Genomic DNA, 23,910 nt, shown 5'->3' with positions numbered 1-23,910 from the left:
AAAAAAGTAGTTGGAGGTACGAAGACGACGACGATGACTGAACTGAATTAAAATCATCTCCTTTGCTATTTCAATATGCCTTGATCTCGTACAGCAATTGTTTAGATCTTGGTGCCGATCGATTCAGAACGGGAAACCTAAACAAAGAAAACTATGCAGAGGTACACTTGAACACTCTGAACTCTGTACTTGGCGCGAGACTCGACCGAGTCTCTTGATTACCAACCCATCCAGAGTACAAATAGGTAAAGAAGGCAAAGCGGTCAGCGCCATCTGGCGTGTAAAAAATGCGATGGACGTGCGAAGACGACGACGACGATGACGACGACGACGGAACTGAAATAAAATCATCTCGCTCGCCATTTCAATACGCCCTGATCTCGTACACTAATCGTATTGAACTTGGTGGCAATCGCTTCAGAACCTTCAATTCCTATAGTGAATGTATCAATAACTTTTCCTCATATATAGCGGTTCATAAGATATTTCGTTTCAAACACAGGTATAAGGAGTTGACTCGAGTAAAGAGTCTCGGCGCGCTGCGCCCTGTACGACCGGATGCCTGTACTTGGCGCGAGACTCGACCGAGTCTCTTGATGTCGGTGGCACTCATCAGTGATAACTAGCGTACTACGAGCTTTCGAATTATTAATGACATTGAGAATGGAAAACCAACTTGAAAAATTGTCTAACATATTGAAGTGTATGCAAAAATGTTTAGAGTGTGTGATATGGTAAGTTTGTCAGTGAAGCGTCATACTTATTCATTTAACGGGACCGTCTAAAATTTTAAGGTTAAAATAGTCACGAATCTTGTATCATAAAAGTATACATCTGATTAGAAAAATTATTTCATAAGCATTTAGCATTCAAATAGAATTAATTATTTTGTATAAAATATTCTATACATGGGAAAAAAAGGAAATGCAGTAGTATTTTGATAACTATTAACGTAAATGTTAAAGTTGAAGGGAAGTATGTCGTATATCAAACAGTTTGGTAAAACTGCAAATACGGCTCCTTCTTGAACATTTAATAATCTACAGCTAACTTCAAGAAGGAGTCGTAGTCCATTATTTAGCTAATGCATGTTTCATAGGTGAGGAAATGTATATTAAAGAGCTGTAAACTATTTTTAATTCATGTTAATAAAATAAAGCATGGACGATTAGACTTCAAGGGTTATCATATCCTATAATTGTGAACTTGAAATGTGATGAATTTTATAACAATAAAATGTAAGATTTACATGATTTATTTAGATTTAATTATTTTATTTGTTATTATGTCATATATTTTTTGTATTATTTTAATTTCTATGTTTATTATGACAGTTTGGAGACAATAACAATTCCAGTACAAACAAAATGTGGTCACTTGTTTTGTAACAATTGCATTATGACTGTGGCAATAAAAAAAGGTGCAATGTGTCCACTTTGTAAAGAGCCTATTTCACGGCGAAGCATTTTCATAGATACACAAGCAAAAGAACTCAGTGTAAGATTCGAAGCTCTCTTTGATGCGATACAAGCTGATACAGGAACTGATAGTAAGTAATAAAGCATATAAAAAAGTATCTGTTTTATCTTCAAATAACTTTTTTCAACTTGTACAAAAATATTGTCATTCGATTCATAATACTCAACATATTCATTACAAAATAATTTGTGGTAGAAAATATTGTTTATGAAAGAAGGTATCTTTATTGTTTATATCTTTGTTGTTACATATATTTGATTAGCTGGTCTAGCTATTTGGTGTAAACTCATAGGATACATGGATAAACGTTGACTTAACTAAGACAAAAAGTTTTAATTTCTTTCGATTTGGTTGAAGTTGGATGAATTTCAGTGTAACATAGAGATATAAGTATGAACCAGTTATATCAACAGAACTCACAAGTTCAAAGTCGCATCATCAGCCACTATGGCCATTTTCCATTAGAACCAATAAAAGACTAAGTTTTTTGTTGAGTTCTGTTGATTCAGTTTGAGTAATTGGAAAACCCCCAATATTGGATGGATGTATACTATTATTTCAAATTGCTGTAGTAGGTACATATTTTATCAAATTAATTTTTAAATTACATTATTTCAGAGAAGTTCGAATATTTTTTTAAAGCTTCTTCGAACCTTGAATTATGATGTCACTAGCTATAACATTTATCTATTATAGAAACTAATTATTGTTTGAGACTTACTCTGACTGTAGTTTCGAAAACCGCATACCTCCAAACAGTATGGTTTTTTGTATTCTGACGTATTTTGACGTGCTGATGACGAATATAATAGTGAAAATACCCGCAAAAGTAATTTTGAACAAATGGCCATTTTTGAAGAAAAAAAAATACTCTTGATATTTTTTCAATAAATATTGATCTTACAGAAAAAAGTTTTAAGTAAAAATTCTAGCTTGTAAAAAATTACATCTTCTATATCCTATGAATTTTTATTATAAAACAATTATTTTTCGAGAAAAATGAGATAAAGTTCAGAGAAACAAACATTTGTAAAAAGGAATTGTAATAAAGAATAATTATGATTGATAGATTTTGTCACTACTATTCCATTAGTTTCAGTACATTTAAATTGAATTTTTCCTTTTAGTATTTTTTTTTGCTTTTTGTATTTTTTATGTTAGGTATTTCTCACTTGTATATTTTAATTAACAAATATGTTTTTTTATGATTTATATATTTTTTGTCGTCACTAATGTTTTTTTTAATTTTTTTAGGTTACGGGAGATATTTGTGAGCAAAGCCCATATTCATTACGTCCTTTACGTTGTTTAGGTTTTTTTCGGTAGGTTAGTTTTTTGCTTATTTTATTTTTTTTAGAAAGAGTTTTTAGACAGGGTGGATTTTATTCTTAATCGCAAAGTGAGCTTGCAAGCGAAGCCCTCATTCATTAGGTTCTTTAGATAGGTAAGTTTTTCGCTTATTTAACATTATCTCATTTTTCTCGAAAAATAATAGTTTTATAATAACAATGCATAGGACATAAAAGATGTAATTTTTTACAAGCTACAATTTTTACTTAAAACTTTCTCTAAAATCAATATTTATTGAAAAAAATATCAAGAGTATTTTTTTTCTTCAAAAATGGCCATTTTTTTTTAAATTAATTTTGCGGGGATTTCCACTATTATGTTCGTCATCAGCACGTCAAAATATGTCAGAATACAAAAAACCATACTTTTCAGAGGTATACTGTTTTCGGAACTTTATCCCTTACTTCTGGACTCATTCTTTTCCTTATATTCCTCATATTTCCTTATATTATATGTTTAAAGATTTTGAATTTGACTATAACCTTGAATGTGAGGGCGATCGTATTTTATTGCGTAGTCTCGCTAATTTTTACTAGAAGGATTGGGGTTCGCATTCTGCTTCCAGCGGCATTTACCAATAGGTTTTTCGTAAAAGCCTAATTGAGTACTCATACGGATTTCGTCCAAAATTGTTTGGATGCGGCGTCTAAACTCTGTAAGATCATCACATTTGTCTTTATAACGTTTATCTCGCGAGGTACATTGCTAAATTGTGTGAACTCCTCATTCTAATTTTCTTGCATTAGTTACTAACGCATATCTCATTGGGGATAAAGCCAGAAGGAAAAAAAGGAAGGAACCTTGAAAATAAGGAAATAAATTACAATTTCCACGCGCCTTGCCTAAAATATCAATTTTATTTCACATTCAGAATACTTTTCATACCAAAACAGAGTACACATGGAAGAAGACAGATCGAAAATACATTTCATTTCAATTTCACGAACGAAATATGTCAACCAGCTCAGAAAGGTGATACGATTTGTGCTCTTCGACATTACTTTTTCGGTTAGAGATACAAATACGAATTTCGTTTGATGAGATCATTATAAATTCGTTATCCACTACGGACCGAAGTATGAATTTAAAATTTTTATAATTTTAAAAGAATTTTTATGTACCTCATCTGAAATATACTAGTATTGCATGTATAGCAAGTACTATATTAGACATATGATCAGGACTGTAAGCAATGGATACAATAGTAATTTCATTACACTTTTAATTATCCATACTTTTTGTAGTATGTAATGAAATTTATATCAATTACAAATTATTTTTATAATGCAATTTTATTATCGGTACTTGGCATTAAGGGGCACCACTAGTGTGACTGCCTAAAAAAGAGACGATTTTCGGGAATTTTTTTAAAGAAAAGTATTGCATCGAATGTCTAAAAATTTTGAGGATATACATATATTTGTAGATAAATAATGTAAACATAGTAATTTTTTGGAATGAAAATATTCGATTTTCAGCAAGTTATTCGCCATCTCCCGAGTCTCTAAAAAAAACTTTCCCCCACTGCTGCAGTTATTGCGGCCTTCACATTGTCTGAAATAAAAAAAAAATAGTTCGTTAAATTAGAAGATATTGGCTATACAATGACCCAGGATTTTGAATTGGAATTTAACAAAATGGCAGTTTAAAAAAAAAAGTTTAAAATTTCGCTAAAAAATCTTATGGTTTTTGGCATGGTAGAATTACATTTTTTATCCAATCGAAAAACTGGAGGGTCATTGTATGGAGAAACAAATACTAAATATGCTAAAACAAAAATCCAATCGATCGGATGATTCATTATCGAGTTAGAACTGCAGCAAATTTGAAAAGTGTAGTTTTGAGAAAAACGCGTTTAAAGATAAAAGTATTGATTTCATTGTTATAAATCGATAAATATCATATCTAGCGCTAATCTGCTATTCCAGGCCCATACAATTCACCTTCCTCTGCTTCAAAAAGCACCTGCTGGGCTGTTGAAGCTCTCCTTCGAGCTGATCGACCCTCTTTCGAGGCAACTTGGTGACGATGCACTGCTATGCGTAGCCTCTTTTCTTCTCTGTCAGCGGCATAACCTCTTGCTGCAGGTTCAATTATCACTCCCATCACATTTAACATTTTTGGAATTGATGAAAAATCATAATTGAATATTGTAACAGCAAGATAATTCAATGATCTTGAAACCACTGTAGAGGTGTTTCGAAGCAAAGTGCCAGAGCAAGTTCTTGTAACTTTCGTTGTTATTTTGCGTATTATTTCCTTTGTATCTGTCGGATAACTCACGCCTAGTGAAATCCACGTATATTGGCTTCAGTGCTTCTTGAACCTTTAGATCAAGTGGGTGGTAATCGTGCTTGAACTTACAAGGAGAAGATGAGGTAACCGGATCAGGGATTTTTTTCATATTTATGGTACATACAAAGTAGAGAGCCCCAATAATACATTAGTAAATTCATTTCGCTAGATGATTGGTCATTTTTGAGAAAATCGATTTTGAAAATTAGATGTAGACAATGGAAACAGTGAGCGGGTGGCTCAGTGGGCAGCGCTTCAGCTTAGTAAGCGCAAGGTAGCTGGTACGGGTCTCGCTGCGTGCGTATCATTTTAATTTTTTTTTCATCCTACGTTTATTGTAGGTGAAAACATTTGTAACGAATCACAATTTGGTTGCAAAATAAAAAAGATTGGGTTAGAAATAAATCATTTTTTTATTTTTCCAAGTTAAAGAGAAAATGAAATGGTAGAGTACTGTTTAACAATAATGTAAATTTATTATAATTTTACATCGGTAACTGCACCTTCCGATGTTTGTGCTGGAGTTTCACATGAGCCCGTATGGTAATCGTCGTAAAAACACGGGAAGCAAAAGGTTTTGCGACATCTAGCACACTGGACGTACTCTGAACTTTTGCAGCTACAAGGCATTTTTGAAATGTCTATCGGAAAACATTATTGTTAGACAGTACTCTACCATTTCATTATTTCTCTAACTTGGAAAAATAAAAAAATGATCTATTTCTAACCCAATCTTTTTTATTTTGCAACCAAAATGTGATTCGTTACAAATGTTTTCACCTATAATAAACGTAGGATGAAAAAAAAAAAATTAAAATAATACGCACGCACCAAAACCCGAACCAGCTACCACGCGCTTACTAAGCTGAAGCGCTGCCCACTGATTGTGAGCCACGCGCTCACTGCTTCCATTGTCTACATCTAACAAGAGGAGGGCGCGACGTTGATCACACAGATTTCAGAGTCCTTTTGGGGTAGGAAAGTACTTTGTAGTAACAAACTACAGACTAATCGGCAGGACCCGACGCGGAGCCGTTTTCGAAAAAAATCGGTTTGAAAAACGCAGCACTATTCATATACCTGCACCGTTGCTAGTGTTTTCTAGAAGGCAGCGTAGCTCGGTGGCAGCGCACCTGACTAGCACGCGAGCGGCCGGGGTTCGACGCCCGACCACAAATTTACTTTTTTTTTTTATATTCATTTTTTTTGCTACCCGACAGCCCATGTTTATCTACCAACAATTTTGTCAATTTAAGTACGAAATGAGTGGATTAGAACACTATTATTTTTCATTATCAAACACTGATTTATATCACGCATCGTATTTTTCTCTCGAAAATTCGCAGCGGAAGTGTTGCGAATATTGATAGCGTGTGTGAGTTTGGGTGAGAGTGGTAGAGTGAATTGGATATTATTGCGGATACGGATTGATTGAGTACAGTTTTGCGTATGGTTGCGTTTTCCTTTCCTCTCCCTACCCCCTTTTTGCTAGTTGCGTTTTATATTTCGTTGTTCCCTTCCGGACAATAGCGAGCCGTCCCACGTAACCCGGCATCTTTGTAGTCCTTTTTTATTCCAGACGGGACCAAAAGCCAAATTTTGCCCAAAAGATCTAGGCCCGTGGTATATTGCGTGCGCCCTTTTTTGAAAACCCTCTGTGCCCTTTCTTTCCTCATCCGTTTTCGAGTATTGTAAAGCCGAGGTAATTTGTAGGAAACCATTTTGCGTTCGTGAACCTTATTCCCTGAGACCCCTCACCTCTTCCCCCGCTAGTCGCGCAATTTCAAATAGAGTAAACATTCGAGGACCTCCCAAGGTCACTCGACGGTGCTGCGCTGTAGAAGTAGCTGGCGCCCAGGTGTTATTTTTGCGTATTAGTTCGTGCCGGTAAGTCCTCCTTGCCCCTCCTGTCTCTCTACTCCCCTTCCCACTGACCAGTTTAAAACCCTTCGACACCGCGTGCTTCCGAGCGAGCACCAGCGTGTATTGTTTTGGTTGCGTGTTTAGTTTTGTATCACGTATTATAGCCTAAGTTATTCTATTTCGAGTTATTATATTTTCTTTATTTTTTCGGTCCTATTCTTGGTTCCTCTTATTTTTTTAAGTATATTTTCTGGTACACCGGCATTTTTTTGGTTAATTATACTCTGTTAGCCTTAAGGGAGATCCCTCCCGTATTTGAAATAGCTGTCTTTGCGTTGACCCTGGGTCAATTGAACCGAGCTCGTCACAAATTATAGCCATTTGTTTATGAAGAAATTTTTTCGCTGGATAAAAAACAGGCTGTATTTTTAAACAGCACTATTCAATATTTAGACGGTCGATTTGTAGAACATTTTTCAGGAAACAGAATAAATGGCCCCACATTTAAAACGGTAAAAAATTACGGACTATTTTTGAAAAAACTCAACGAAAACATACTTTCTCGGAGATTACCGTTAATTAGTTCATGTTTTTACAAATTATTCAGCATTAATGTTCCTGTAGATTAAGGACACATGTAATAATACAAATGAGACTCAACCAATGTTACATAATGCATAAAGTTTATAAAAACGATTACTAAATATCAATACAGATTTGATTAGTGTGAAGCGCTCCAACCTCCTTAACGAGTGCAGCGTGTATACTTGAAATATGATTCCTACTGAGGCGTATTAACGACATATCCTTGTAGTCAGCTCGCGACTTGACCTTTTATGTATGTCCTAAGGTGGTAATGTAGTCTGTGGCCTATATGTGTCGAGCCGATGGCTAATGCGAGTCAATGTACAGAGGTTTGGCTCTATGGAGTGATTCAGGTGATCGCTACTGACTAATGGTTGTCGCATTAGGATGCCTTATACATATTTGTTTTGTGACATTTAGGCACAGCTCGTCATCACTGATTCACATAAGCATACATTGACAGTTTTCATAGCAATAAGTTAGATTTTTGAAATATTTCAATAGTTAGGTTATTAAAATGATTAATAATCTCCTTCTGCCACTGACTAAGGGATAGGCGAATACAACAAAATTCAACAAGGTCCTCAGGTTCTCCATCATTCTCTGGTAAGCCTTTTCGGGGTCCATATCCTATTTATAAATTTTTAAAAATTCCCAGAAATATCCTAACGCTCCTGTGAATCTTTTTAGGTACCTTGATACAGTCCAGAGAGTCCTTCCTTCCTTCCTTTCCTTATGGCTGTATCCCCAATAGGGGACATGTGCCAGTAACTGGTCCTAATAATCAAGGTTGGAAGTTCGATAATAGATGACGATGTACCTTGCGAGACGGGCCTTATTCAACGCAGCGTGAGGGGACCTACAAAGTTTATACACCGAATCCGAACAGTGTTGGGTGAAATCCGTATAAATACTCACTTAAGTTTTCATATGAAAACCCATTGGTGAATGCCGCTGGAAGCTAGGCGCAAACCTGCAACCTTTCGGTCGTGAATCTGTTACCCTATCCACTGGGCTACGGCTGCCCCATAGTCCAGAGAGTCATCCTGCTTCATTTCATTCTGCCATTGATTAAAGGAGCGGTGAACTCTTTGGTAACCCTCTTCTACGTCCCTAACGCACCGCTAAATTCCTAGTAATATTCTAACACTTCTGTGATTTCTATTTACATATCCTGAAACTGTCCTGACAGTTATTACAGTCTGTTGTACAAATAAATCTTAACTTATATTACATTTTGTCATTTTTAATTAATTATTTCAGTAACCTAATCATTAAAATATTTCAATAACCTCTTATTGCTATGCGAAGTGTCAGTGTACGCTTATATTATGAATTAGGGACGGTGAGCAATGCCTAGATGTAATTTTTTTTTTGGAGAGGCCATACTGCCATGTCGGCCACTTTGACCCAACTTCAGCTGGATGCATTTATGCTGAATAACTATATAGGTAGCATGATAGCTAGATTAGTGCATAGCAATCCGTATGCCATGTTCGGGGTAATTTTGAGGGGCGTCGTTGGTCTTGCGGAATTTGATGACAGGAGCATGCGATTGCATTGAGTGTCTCCCTAATAGATAATAAAAAAATTAGGTCATAATATGACAACTAATTCTGAAAGAATTTGCGTTTCAATGTAATTCAATGACACAATTTCACCAATGTTTATATTACAATATGAAAATAATTAAAAATTGTATGTGAGTCCATTCGAAAATTATGTAATTTGAAATTATATGTTCATCCAATTACGCAAAAAGTAATTGGTAATGCATTTAACTTATAACCTTGTGGAGGCTGCGGCTGATCTGACAAATACAAACAAAATGTTTGTATGGCTAAGTATCCATTACATAAATAATTCATATTTCATGTTTAATTTAATTACAATTTTCTCATCCCTATATATAATCTACTGCAGTAATTTCACAGACAGAGACATACCTCATATTATTTATTGTTACAAGACAAAGCCTTATTAAATTATTATCACAATGTGTCACATATGTTATTTTATATTTTCCGATCTGGATCTATAGGAACCCTAATAATGCTACTTTACACAATTTATTAATTAATATGTGTGTATATTTGTAGTCCGCAATCACGTGAGTAAACCAGGAAATGAACGGGAAGGAATTCGAACGCCATATAAATCAAACACTCTGATCGAACGAAAAAACATCAGGATGAACGCAACCAAATCACATCTACTAAGAAATGCGAAGAAAAATAAAGCAGCAGCTGGACCCATCAATTTAAATGAATCAGCAAAACCTATAAAAGATTCTGAAAATATTAAAAATAATACTCGTCTTGAATCAAGCAACAGTCATGATGTGGACCATGTAAATGAAAACAAAGACTCTAATATTGCCAGTATTAAATATATGAAAATATTAAAAGGCATTCATCATAGTCATGAAACTGTACCGAGAAAAAAAGTCACAGCGTGGCTTGAGTCCATGGAGTGGGATGAAGAATTGGAAACGATTGAAACTAAACATAACAGACGGAGAAATATAGATATGACATCGAAACAGTGCCTCCCTTGTGCAACATATACTCTTGACCAATTAAACATAGAAGGAAATCCCTGTAAATCGAACATCGATAAAATTATTTCTGATGAAAATAAAATACTGAGTTTTTCTTCTGCTGAGGCAGATGAACACAGTAGAAAAACAAATAACCTTTTAACAGTAACTATGGACGTAATCAACGGAGCAGTTAAGTCTTTAAGTAAAGAAAGTAATGCAATGTCCAGTAAAATTTCCGAAATAAAGGCAGATAAATTTGCCAATCAAAATCTGAAATATAAAGGTGTACACTTGAGAGTGCAAGAAATTAACAAGAAGTTGTTTAATACTTTAGCAAATGATACTTCGTCCCGGGTGATGCAGTTTGGTAATCACAATAATACTGTGAATACAACATTATCTCCTTATAGTTATACTAACAACCAAAGAATGAACAAGAATACTTTATCAAAGTCAAGGGATACTGTAAGTGAAGATATTGAAGAAAGTAAAGTCATAGATGACGTAAGCAGTTTAAAAAGTTCAGACCGACACAACCTAAGTGGGGGTACGGATGGTTGGACTGTGATTATGAGTAATATTTCTTATGCTCCAATTGTTTCATCAGGTGGCGCAGGCAACACCACCATTCATTCATTATCTAAAACGAATGTTAATAATAATGATGGCTCTCATTTTTTTGAAAAAATAACTTCTGAACCTAAAATTATATCACTGCCAAATTCTTGTATTGAAGTCTCCCCCACGCAAAATGTCCAACGTATTGATCCTGATGATAAAATGCATAGTAATAGTTTAATACAGCGAGGTTTACAGTTGATTTCAAAAGACATTGACTGTGTGTCCACAAAAAATATAACTGCTAGGGAGGCCTGTGTGAATGAATCTGATGTGTCCAATCAGGCAATGCCATTACTGTCACCAATACCAAATTTCAAAGATCAACTCGTTCGACATTTTGGATCACCGAGTCGTATAGAGCGTGGACAAAAACGGAAATATGATTGTACTTTACAGGACGTTATGCTAGGTCCATCGAAATTAACGCCTGTAAACGGAAGAAGTTTATCGCAACAAATGGATTTAAATGATGCAAAGAACGAACCTTTCAATGACATTACAATTCAGAGTGGAACAGTTACTCACAGCCGTCAAATACAAACATCTCGAAGAATATCAGAGTTAAATATAATTGAAAAACAAAGATTAACTATTGAAGAACTAAAATTAATTATAGCAAAGCAAAAACTAACAATCAAAAATCAGGAAATAATTATCAATCAACAAAAATTAACTATTAAAGAAGAAGAACGAACTACCATTAGACGATGTTTTTCTGAAAGTCAAATTCCTTTAAAATCATCCTCAGTGTTGCTTCAGGTTGGAATTAATACGAATGAAACATTTGGGCAAAATGAGACACAGAAACAAAATTCCTCTGTTTCAACGTCGACGAATATGAAATCAATTCCTGTCAGTGTTCAAAGTCAATCCATTTTGATTCATTCAGATAATGAAGATCAATGTGACAATACATGTATTGAACAAGAAAAAAATGTTCTGGAAACGAAAAATATTTCGAAAAGTGGAAGCACCAATTTTATTAACAGTCAAGTAGGCGTCGTCGTTGATACGTGTGACGACAGAGAGACATCATTGTTAACAACAAAGAAAAACATTTCACCTTCGACTTACATTCGTTGTGACGAAAAGTTTACACCAGAAACAGACGGATCACACGAAGAAGTCAGGACAAAAAAACGAAAATTAAGTGAAACAAAAGGTTGCGTTAACGCTAAAGATTTCAAAGAATTCGTGACGAAAGTTCAGCGAATTCAAAACTGTTTTAGCATTCTGGAAAAAGATTTAAACCGATGTGAGGTCACACCCAGAAAGAACGTTATAGCACCCGATATGGCCAAATCGGGTGTTAAAAATATTGAAGGCATCGTAGATAATGGAATGTTGTCGTCGAACAGAGATACACCAAATTTTAAGGATCATATTATGAATTATCAGTCCCATGGCAAACTCGATACTCAAGATAGAATGGCTATGGAAGATAATTTCAACGAAGCAATGGCGAATGTGGGTATTCAATTTTTGGCAGGCGTGATCGAAGGTGAAAATGAGCAATCAACGACTTTTAAGACCAATCCGGAGCGTGAAACTAATTTGCTAAAATTATCCCAATCCACCAACGCATCATTAGATTCTGAGGATGCAATTGAACGAGACTCGCCAACGAGCAGGAAACCTTATCAAACGAATTTACACGTTGATTCATCAAGTACCTCGAAGAATTTAAAGGAATTTTACAATCTATCACAGTTTTCTAATAATTCGAATAAAGAACATTGCAATATCAATGCAACGCAAGACAGAGTTTTGTCGACCATAGATCACAACTCAACTTTTCACGGCGAAAGTAAACAACAGAGTTTAGTATCTCCCAAATTTAAATCAAGTCAATCGAAAACACAACATGTTTGCAATACAGCAATAAAAACAGCTGTCCATAATAATGTTGCTTGTATTGAGGCAAATAGCAGCACAGCTTATCAAATTGAGGAGCAAAATATTAGCAATAGGAATGTGGCTGATAAGAAGACAGCAGATTGCCAATCGGTGACGTCGTTCAAGATGCATAATCAAGACAAAGGAGTTTATGAAGAGTTGTTGCATGAACCTAGTATTTGCGAACGTCGCTCATTGATGAATACTGTAGAAGAAAGTATGCTGTTCAAAAATACCCAAGATAAACTTTGTGGCAAAAGCAAATTAAAAGTTGTACAGACACCTGCTATCAAAGAAATGAAATCGCAAGACGCTAGTAGTATGAGGACAAAGAAATCAGTTTTTATACATACTACTAATAAGAAAAATTATTCTTCTGCAGATTCTTGCAATAAGGTATAGCTATTATCCTGTTTATGATGACTAATCGTATAAAAATTGTATTTATAATATGAATTTTTAATCAACGTGGTACATTTTTTAGGATTATGACATACCATACAGTGAAGATGACGTTGTTGAAAGAACGCCTGAAAATAAACTAAAAGTGTGAGTCAGTTTTATTTGATTGCTCTCTCTATTTTTTAAACTGCACTGGTTGTTTTCTGTTATACAGTGTTCAACAATTTTCCAATTTGTTGAGTAAGATGATCCGAGATGAAAAAGTATGCAATGAAACGTGTTTAAAACTTCTTTTTATTCAAAAAATTGAAAAGATTAGTGTTTAAATGAAAAGGTTAGTTAAGGAATTTGAAGCGGGTCATGGGTTAAACTCTGAGTTATCTAGTATACACTATCTAGTACAATATATAATATATCCTTATCATTGAACTTCCCCACAGCAATATATAAGGTAGGTAAACGAAATGAAGTGAAAAGGAAAGGTTATGCAGTACCATATATTATATGCTGTTACGTCCGATGCAACTACACCCTTAAAATTTCCACCAATCGCCCCCTACCCTATTCTTTTGCGAGCAACATTGTTCAACGTAATCAGGTCTTACGCGCACCTAGCTCCTCCTTAGTATAAGCTAGAAATAATAATATTATTAACCATAGCATTGTAAGTCCATGGGAACGGTCCATTTACGGAATGTTCCCGTAGGAGCCCACCAGTGGGTGTAAGAGAGAAGGTAGCATAGGTTTGCACGAATCAGAGAACGCTAGGACCATGAAGTCCAAAGTACGTGCTGATAACGTGGCAAGACCGCGGGAACCAAGAGCAATCCGTGGTGGTCACACGATTCTAGAATACACCGAATCGGTAGTTTTCCATCCCTTCTGTGGGCCCAGACGCTCCTCGAGCTAGAATCGAGCAGCGAAACTTAGGAGTCTCTTCTAAACCAGTGACACTTTACTCTCATTAAAATTCGAGTCAAAGGCGAATTTAGTGCAAGTTTGTTGTATTAGCCAAGATACCTTAGGGCCTATCTTGTCTTCCTCACCTTAGGGTCAAGTAGTAAAACCCAATCAGTGAATCACGACAAGTTCTATCCCTTTTGAACTCAGTGTCCTTGTTTATAGCAACCACTACACTAGTGTCAGTGCCTACCCTAGCGGCGAGGACAAGGGCCATTTTCCTACAATTTGGATTACTTGGTTTCCTTCGAGAACCCATCTCAGCCAAGTTACCATACTTCTCTTTTGCCTTCACTGCTGAGCTCATTACGTTATCATTATTACCATATTACCATACAACATATATATATTGTGACGACATTTTTTAACGGTGACGCACAAATAAATGGCACCGCGAGAAATAATTAATAAATTGCTAAATTATTGGGCGCCAGGTATAACCAGAGTTACACCGCTGTCTCCTAAGGACACCCTGGCCAGTTCTTATGCGATGAAGTCCTGGGTTTGGAAGACAATAAACGCAATCTGGAAGCCAGGGAGATTCACTGTCAAAACTACAACAAACAAATACTGAAGTTTTCAAAATTAAATAGGAAGAGGAACAACAGCGGAACGATCTGCGCGGTTCCAATTCTCGCACACGCGAAATTATAACCGCGGTAGACAATAGTAATACGAAAGAGTCACGCAAAAGAAATTATACTACGAAGAAACACGACAAAGGGTAATACACGCGGGTTCACTAACACCAGTTCGAAAATCGCGGACACGAAAAGTAGCACAATAACTAGAGATATCACAATAAATCGTTATTACAATAAATCGGGGCAATAATTATCGTTGCCCCGGTAAGACGTTCTCGGAACGGGTAGTACAATTTCGAAATCGACCAAAGGCGCGACGTCGAGGAACGTCAACAAGCAAGGTCGCCTCGGCGGGCAGCTAGCGCGCGACGTCGGAAGGACGTGTGCGACACGCAAAATTCACAAAAGTTCCCAAGAGAATATAACGATGAACTTACAATAATGTTCGGCAACGATAATCAGATACGGCACACCAGCAAGAAATCACAAAAATCAAAACGGAAGATATCGCATACAAAAATAGGAATATTAAATTCGGAATTACCCTTCAGCAAGGTCAACGAAAGTTTAGCAAAACCAAGAAAAGTATTCTGTTTAACGTATTTCCATTCGAAAGAGGAACATAAGAGTATGCAAAAGAAAGACGGCGTGGGCTCGCCACTAAATTTAACCAAACTTAGGTTTCGGAAGTCTCACAATGATTTTACAGAAAACGAATAATAATTTGTCGGTAAACGATATCTTATATTAATTGGCACAAGAATATAATCGGCGGCCGGAGACTTTGGCTGTAGCACAACCAAGCCGGTTAATCCGGGGTCAAACACAAGTGCAGGCAGATTCCCACGTGTACACTAGGCGAAGATTCCAGAAAGTTCGTTAATTACAAAAGAATAGCAAACACCAAATCATACAGAAAAGCGCAAAATCGGAAACTCAAAAATATAAATATTAACGGCACTATCGTCCTTTATATGATACTGGACGGAAAGACATTCGCCCGATAACGACCAAGAAAATTCGTCACCGGTTAAACGGACGGTTTAGCTGTGCACGTGTATATAATCTTCAACACCAAAAAAACAGAAAATATTAAGGAAAACGAAAGATCTCGCCACAATGAAATAGAAACCAGAGCGTAAAGCTCCCAAGATCCAAAAGGCCCTCAAGGCAATATTCCTCTTTGTCTCTTTCTCTCTCTGTTTCTCTCTCTAGCTATCTTTGTTTCTCGATCTCCAATTGTTCTACACGTGGATCCGCTCTCAGATTTCGCACGACAATAAATTATCGATCGACAATCGTTGGCAAGCGGGCGCAGGTGAGGCGGGACGGCACCGGAATAGGACGAACGTTGACGAGGGTAACCGAGCGTCGACGCGTAGCGGCGGAAACGGCCGGACGGAATCGAGCGGCGATCCTGACGGCACGGCCCTCGAAGTACACTGGGCGTGGCGAGTAAGGAAGGTCGGCGGCTTCTCGGCCGGACGGAGGCGCTGACTTTGGTGATCGGCAGGCCTTAGGCGGGCCAGGGAGGAAAACCTCATCTCCCTGCCGGCCGTAACGGCGGCGGATATGCCCAGAGGGCAGCCCTCGCCGGCCGACGGAAACGGCGGAGTCCCCTTCCGGGTGCTCCAGGGCTTCTTTGGCGTCGTGGGAGCAGCAGGATCCCGGCGACATCCAGGTCGGCGGTACCGGCGGGCATCTCTTGGTCGGTGGAAGCGGCGTGCTGATCCCTCCAAGGTTGTCCTTTACGTCAATAATCTCAAAAGCGGCATCAAGAGCCAAACGGAATGGCCATAAAATCCTCCAAAGTCTTCAATGTGGCTGTCCTGCCTTCACGCCCTTTTGTCGTTGTCGAGAGGCTTGAGAGTAAAGATTGCGTATATCGTAACAAAAGCAAAAAGTAATAATTAGTCGTAGAAAACGTAATTGGACCTGACATCAAGGACGATAGTAGACGTTCACAAACGGAAAACTTAATAGTAATGTCGCATACGGAATTTCGCTAGTGGATTGTCGTGCGGAGTCTAGGTTGAGCGAAAAAGAAAAGTTTAATAATTTTTGTGGCGCGATTCGGGAGAATCACGTCACAATACATATATATATATATATATATATATATACATCCTTTATTTTAACTATTCTACATAAATTCTGTGCTCCCTTAATGGAAGTGGCGGGCCTGACGTAGCTGAACGGTCCCCGATCGTGCTCAAAGCCACCAGGGTCTCCCCGACGTTGGGGGAGGGGAGCACGTCTCCCCAGCCATCGAGCAGGAACCCCCTATAATCCCATAGGGGAGTCCCCGCCTCTTTCACCCACCAGTCCCTGAAACGAGACAGGAATACATTAGGAACCCGTCCGTGAAACAAGTAGATGAAAGCAAGAGAATAACACTCACCACCCACCGGCAACTGAAAAAAAAAAAACCAGCTGCCGCCGGCTCTCACCCGCGTGCCAGGGGGTTCCGAATAACCTCCAGAGCCCGAACGAGTCGGCGCTCTCGGGATTATTCGAGAACCCCTCAACCCAATCGGGGGTCGTCCACCGATCCCTGGCCTGTCTTTTCTGCATAAAGTCTTTCAACGTGCCGCGGCAGTCCTGAAAAAAATCAAAATTGAAACACACGCGGTAAAACACAACAGGAAAAAAGTGTTATAAATCCTGACACACTTACCAGTTTACGCAATGAAATCATAGGCACGATCGACGAAGAATGGGTCTCACGACCAAGACGCTGAACGAACCGCGGTCAGACGCAAGGGCAGCAAGGGAAGTCGAAGAACTCGTGCTAAGCATTCGCGGAGGTGTCCGAGCAAGAGAAACGTAGGACCAATGATAGGCAAATATTGTAATACCACCATCAGCCCACCGTGTATGTCCCTACACCCCATACAATTAGAGGACCACGGCAGAAGAAAACAACAATCACGGAGGGGAGGAAGCAAGGAAGCATCACCTACTGGCGATGTTCCGTCCAAGGCGGGAGATATTACGTTCGACGCAACTACACCTCTAAAATTTCCACCAGACGCCCCCTGCCCTATTTTTTGCAAGCAACATTATTCAACGTAATCAGGTCTTACGCGTACCTAGTTCCTCCTTAGTATAAATTAGAAATAAGATATTAATAACCATAGCATTGTAAGGACCATTTTTCTACAATTTGGATTACTTGGTTTCCTTCGAGAACCCATCTCAGCCAAGCTACCATAGTTACCATGGGAGCAGGTCAAAGTTGACCAATCAAAGCGAGGTGTCAAGAGAAACGTAGGCACCTACGAACTCTGAGTTTTTTTTCCTCGCTTTTGTTCCTCGGTGGCTTGTTTCTTGTTTCCAATAGGCATGTCTTCGGCTGACGTCATCCTGCCCGGAGCCAGCGAGAAACAAAAGCGAGGGAAGAAAACTCAGAGTTCTTAGGTTCCTACGTTTCTCTTGACACCTCGCTTTGATTGGTCAACTTTGACCTGCTCCTATTTAAAAACTATGACCTTCCGGAAAAAAGGAAGGTCATTTTCGTGATCAGTCGTGTCTCCTGAACACCGCCATATTCCGTTGGTCAGGTAATTTCGGAACACCATGTATATTATAACATGGTACCGGTCTCTCCCCCGCTATAATTAATTTATCTACAGGGCCACCAGGGAGCGCTAGAGGGTTCCAATTTCCAAAAAATTAGGAGTTCAGATCGTGAATCGAACCCGATACCTTCCGGTTGCTAAGTCGGATACTTACCACTGTGCTGTCGAACCCACTGTTCGACCTCATAAGTCCTATTTATTTATTTTATGTAACTCATGCATGAAAAATACTACTTTTCGTGCCTCCGAAGTGTGGCGAAAGTGGCGCTTTATATCTATGGATACGATAAAAATGCTGCGCATGCGCAAATCGGCCCAATTTTACATTATCGCACTAGTGCTTTCTTCTCGCACTAGTGCGATAAAGTAAACTTTGTTCTCGCGCGCTGTCATGAAATGCATTCACTTTGGAAGCCTTCCTTGCTCTTCTTATGGCTGCCTCCTCCAACGAAGAGATGTTCCACTCACTTTGGAGGCACAAAAAGTAGCGTTTTTCATGCATTCGTTACAAAAAATATTATGCGATACTGGTACAATAAAGCAAACATTATACGCAGTTCGTGAAGTTTGTCACACTTGTGTGCGGCTCGTGCGACCAACTTCACCGCCTGCCTATAAAGTTCGCTTTCTCGCACTTGTATCGCAAAGTACTATTTTGATCATTCCTAGGTAGTATCCTCTCCAGTTCTGTGTCGCCACATCATAATACAGGGTGTCCCAGAATGACCTTAACACCGAAAAGTGGGTGATGGCTGGAGGTTTCTCGAGCACCTTTCCGCAAACCGTTTGCTAATAGAAGTATTCCGAGGACAAAGATAGTAGGCACTTGTGAACTTGGATATTTGTTCTTTGGCTTCTAATCTACGGTGGCTACGTGACGAGTGAAGCAAGCTCTATATGCCTTTGTATACATATTACATAGTCAGTGCAGTGGTTCCGAGAGTGACAGCGAAACACTGAATGAAAACTGTAAAATCTTAGACATAATATAATATGAGATACACATACCAGCTTCGTTGTGATATTATACGAGGGTTTTACGTATGCCTTTCTACATTTTGAATACTATTATTACTTATTGGTCTATATTAAATTTCATCGGTAAATAGCACAATAGGAGTGAAATTTTTCAATAATTGAACGTTTTCACCACTGTGCTGTTAACCTTTCCAGAGTGTTTTGTACGTTCTTGCTAGACTATACGTTAAATAAAACAAAGGTCACTATTATTACGTACTTTTATGTCCTAAATACTACCATACTCTGTGAGTCTGATAAATTTGAGACTAGTGCAATATTTTGTTAATAATTATGAACATAAATAATTAAAATAAGGCATTACTAAAAGTTTTCATCTATATTTATATAATAAGTAGAACGTTAATTAAATGAGTTATTGCATTTTCAGAAGTCCACACGCTCCAAACAAAAGCTCTCCAGAAAGCTGGATGTCACTGAATTTGACACCAATTCCAAAAATAATGAAAAACCCATCGATAGCAACTCCAAGTATGAATTGCAAGAGAGAACGACCAGTAGCATCATATAGTAATACAGTCTTGGCTTCTAGTTCAAAGGTTTTGGAGACACCGAATCGTGACAGCAGATTATTTATGCTATATGAAAGTACACCAAAAATCTCGTACACAGCTAGAAATAGTTGGGTAGCACCCGAAGCCCGTCTTAGAGAACGGAAGTCTCAATTGAACCTAAGTACAACAGGGACATTAACGTGTGCAAAATCACAAATATGCAAGTCAACGTCTACATTATGTTTCTTATGCACCGCCTTGACCACCGAGCAGATTAAAAATGTGCAACGTTTTGCTAAATTAGTGGGTGCTGAATTTACTACCGTTTTTCACCCAGAAGTGACGCATGTTATTGTTGCAACAGACTCGGAAAATAATTCGATTCCCAGAACGTTGAAATATCTACAAGCTATTGCGCATAAGAAATGGGTCGTATCATATTCATGGGTTTTGGACTCCCTGAAACAAGGAATTCTACTCGAAGAGGAAAAGTATGAACCTGTGGACGTGTTTTCCAGCGAGCCGGCCTCGAGAAAATCGAGACTGTACCAGGATGCTCTTTTTGAAGGGTTTGCATTTTTGTGTGTTGGACCATTTGAGGGCGCTACTGTTGAAAATTATGAGGTAAGACCGATTATTAGAGACTATATTATTCTTGTTAATTGTTTACTAGTTTGTGCATCCACGTAAAGTTTACAATACATCAATTCATAGTACGATATTGGTTATCAATGATCGATAGTAGAAACCTGGATATATAAATATATTGAAATAGAATATACATTTGTGCATGTTGACATAAATATCGATACGCATGGACAGTTTGATTACACATTTTTCATTGCTGTACTGTCTTTGAATATTTCCATTTCGATTGTTATTTATGTATGGATTAGGTTAGAAAATGATTCAAGCTCCTATTACTTCTAAACGAAGAAACTTTTGTATGAATTATTCTTTCCAAAATATTGGAACAATATAACAATGTACAATGTTACGAAGATATACCGAAAATATATTAAAAATTGTAAGTTGAATTTAGAATATACACGGAATATTGTCACTGTTTATATAGTATTTTGTATTTTCGCAGTATAGTGTGTGTGTGCGTGTGCGTGTGTGTGTACCTTTTTTCTTGGATGCTGCAAATTTGGGAATTTCCTTGAGCGTATACTTTGGGGTTATAGTATAGAAAAAATTCCTTGAAATACTATAGTCAGTATAATATTCCTTGCTACTTTGATAGTAGCAATTTCTGTATTTATGAGATTTCTTTTCATAACTTCAGTGTATTTAGTTTGACAATATTTCGTATAAAAGTTTCTCTATGTATTTCTGCATATCAGGTATATCTTAAGAAAAAGGTACAATATGAATATTGAAACAATGTTGTGTTCTTTCTATTTGTCTATTTAATTAACTATGTAATGAATGTGAGAATACTTACATGATACTCTTAGCTGATATTCCTGCAGTGTATGGTAATGTTTGTCATTATTAAGAATAGATGACACACTGAAACAGAATAATTTGTATTATTTAGGATCTTGTACGTTGTACTGGAGGACATGTCGTTCAAACACTAGATGCGTTAGCAGCATCGAATCACCAGTGGAAATTCATTATAATTCCTGATGTTATTCATGACAACGAACTGATTGGTGAAATTTATTCTTATTTACATTATTAATTTTATTTTTGTTTTGATATATATCTATAAGAGTTTTGTTTTCATCCTATAGGTTGGTATCGCAGAACAAAAGCAGTGCCAGTACTTAATGAATGGCTTTTAGAATGTATCAGTCAATATACAATAATCTCGCTTCACTCTTTTATTCGCGAATTAACATCTCAAGATCTTTTGGAATTAGGATTTCCGCTGGGACTTGTTGAGCCTGAGGAAAGCGATGTGACTAATGATGCATCACCTTAAGATTACTAACTTCTGTTGTTAATTTTGATGGGCTAGTTTTTGTTGATGTCTTAGGAGCTTGTTTGTGAATTGTGCCATAATCTATTGTAATTCATTGCAAAGTTTGGATTATGGCAGTTATTTTTCATCGCATTTATTGTCATTATTATTTATAACATTTTTTAACTGGATTCTATCATTAAGTTTCGTTAATCATTCAAATAAAAAGATACACTGTAAGTTTACGCTATAAAAATGTGTCAGAACTCCTAACAATAGTTTATTTATTATAACTTTTTCTAATAATTGTTTACATATATTTAAGGATTCTGTTTTACAGATTAATTGAATTGTGAAATTGTTGCGTACAAAGTGCCTATAGTCCGTTAATGAGTAAAATGTGTTTTTTTTGCAGATGGCAAACAATGCACTTCTTAGCAATTCATACGTGAAATTCCATACAATTACAGAAATATATGCTAAATAAAAAGATTTAATATACACTACCGGTCAAAAATTTAACTTCACTTGCTTTATTTTTGAATTCTACACAATTAAGTCGGGTACTCAGTGAATTTTGTCAAGCACGTGCGTTTTACCTATAACAAGTCGATACACGCTACTGGTCAGAGTGTAGAAGGGAGTTTGCCGTGTTTGGGAGACGCGTAGATCGAGCACAATCTTGTTATGACAGGTTGCATTCTCTCGATGTGTCTATTGAATATTACGCGTAAGAGAATATTAGAAGCCAGTGTAAAATATGGGGGTGGTGGAGTTTTAGTATGGGGCTGCATGTCTGCAGCTGGTCCTGGAAATTTGAAAATAATCGACAATATAATGGATAAAATGGTTTATTTGAATATTCTGAAAGAAAATGTGAAAGACAGTGCAGAAAAACTTGGCCTTGGTGACAATTTTTACTTTCAACTTGACAACGATCCTAAACATACAGCCTATTTAGTACGACAATGAATAATCTATAACATCCCTCATATTCTACAGACTCCCCCACATTCTCCTGATCTCAATCGACTTGAAAATTTATGGGCAGAACTTAAAAATAATTTAAGAAAACACGATATTAGCAGCAAGACCCAGTTAAAAGAATTATTGCAACAGGAATGGAAAAATATTAGCCCTGAGTTCACTCGAAAATTAGTAGAATCCATACCTCGAAGACTCAAAGCCGTAATTAATTCCAAAGGATGGCCAACCAAATATTGATACTGTGTATCAATAATCGAAATGTCAGCTGCACGCAGACTTTTTCAAGGGGATGTTCGAACCTTTTGTACTTTTTTGTTTCTATCTTCCTTAATTGAAAAGAAATATGTGCTGTGTTGTGTTCCTTGTTTAGTGGACACAATGGCGTTTATTTACGTCTAACAGGTATTTACTATTTTTATTTCTTTAGTAATACATAAATGATTATTTCAAATGTTACGTACTGCACGCAGACTTTTGCAAGATCTTGTATTTTATGTGTCAATCGTAGAGAAATGGGTCGAAAAGCAGAGCTGAGTGTAGAGACATGAGCAGTCATTGTGGCATTACACGAAGAAGAGGTTATTCAACGCGAAAAATTGCTTCTAAATGTGATGTTTCTCAAACTACAGTCATGGGAGCGTTACAAAGAAAGCGAGGTGAACCTAAACTTTTGACCGGTAGTGTAATCCAGTACAAAACCGTATACATGCATACTTTGTAATAAAAACTGTATGCAACATTTTATCATAGAAATTTCATTGTTTTGTATGTCACAAACACACATTTCACTCATTGATCACTTATAGTAGTGAGTACCGTATAAATCAGAAAAAATTTTATGTACCAATTTAAGAAGTAAATAAAATTGAAAATTATCTGCGATTTATTTTTTTACTATTAAATAGCAAATAAGTAATATAAATATGTTATCCCTAATGATTAAAAACATTATTGATGATAAGTTATTATTTGGAAAAGTTATTCAAATTCATTTATACAATAATAAATGGGAGCGTTATGGTATTACCTTCAAAATTTTTAACTTTTTATCGAACTAATTGCTGTTTCTATAATCAGTAGAGTCGGTAGCGTATTATAGTTTCTTTCTGCATTCTGAATAGCAGTCCCATTGGATATAAGCAGAGACATGTTTCACGATTCATAATTTAGTGTATATTATTATTACGCACAAACGAATGCAATAAAGGTAACATAACGTAGGACTTGTCGTCAAATGGTATCTTCCATCCTTTGCTCGGACTTCGGACACCGGCCACATTTGTAATCTTGACATAGAGCTTGAAACGACTTGAATATGCAG

The 23,910-nt window shown here is 37.0% G+C and overlaps 2 protein-coding genes across 16 annotated transcripts in view; one reads left to right on the top strand and one right to left on the bottom strand.

Annotated features, from left to right (window-relative positions):
• The first annotated feature begins 550 nt into the window (after positions 1–550).
• On the top strand, positions 551–23,464 carry LOC107267127 (breast cancer type 1 susceptibility protein homolog). Of its 8 annotated transcripts, XM_025084325.1 has the most exons (9): positions 552–734; positions 1,335–1,549; positions 2,734–2,749; positions 2,837–2,923; positions 9,672–13,027; positions 13,116–13,180; positions 19,567–20,314; positions 21,234–21,351; positions 21,433–23,464. In XM_025084325.1, the coding sequence occupies exons 5-9, from the start codon at positions 9,764–9,766 to the stop codon at positions 21,621–21,623; spliced, it is 4,386 nt and encodes a 1,461-aa protein (XP_024940093.1). In that variant the 5' UTR covers positions 552–734; positions 1,335–1,549; positions 2,734–2,749; positions 2,837–2,923; positions 9,672–9,763; the 3' UTR covers positions 21,624–23,464. The 8 variants fall into 8 exon arrangements, with proteins under 8 accessions (XP_024940094.1, XP_015593901.1, XP_024940093.1 ...); XM_015738410.2 differs by lacking the exons at positions 2,734–2,749; positions 2,837–2,923 and having other exon boundaries at positions 553–734; positions 19,567–19,667; positions 19,716–20,314; XM_025084324.1 differs by lacking the exon at positions 2,837–2,923 and having other exon boundaries at positions 553–734; positions 2,734–2,801.
• Positions 2,788–23,910, bottom strand: part of LOC107267125 — a 29,834-nt gene continuing 8,711 nt past the window's right edge. For 3 of the 8 annotated variants that reach the window (XR_003059497.1, XR_003059500.1, XM_025084327.1), the window contains 2 exons: positions 21,138–21,205; positions 2,788–4,383 (listed from right to left, as the gene is read on the bottom strand). Coding sequence is in view for 2 of the 8 variants with exons in the window: in XM_025084327.1 (XP_024940095.1) it covers positions 21,147–21,205 (59 nt within the window). In the remaining 6 variants the exon portion in view is untranslated. Of the gene's footprint in view, positions 4,384–16,445; positions 17,179–20,342; positions 21,043–21,137; positions 21,206–23,910 lie in introns of those variants that run through there. The other 5 variants (XR_003059499.1, XR_003059502.1, XM_025084328.1 and 2 more) reach the window with 2 other exon arrangements.

The sequence above is a fragment of the Cephus cinctus genome, unplaced genomic scaffold (genome assembly GCF_000341935.2).
Source record: "Cephus cinctus unplaced genomic scaffold, Ccin1 Ccin1_scaffold0345, whole genome shotgun sequence".
Lineage (NCBI taxonomy): Eukaryota > Metazoa > Arthropoda > Insecta > Hymenoptera > Cephidae > Cephus > Cephus cinctus.
The sequence above is the reverse complement of the archived record's forward strand: the minus strand, read 5'-3'. Positions and strand labels throughout refer to the sequence as shown.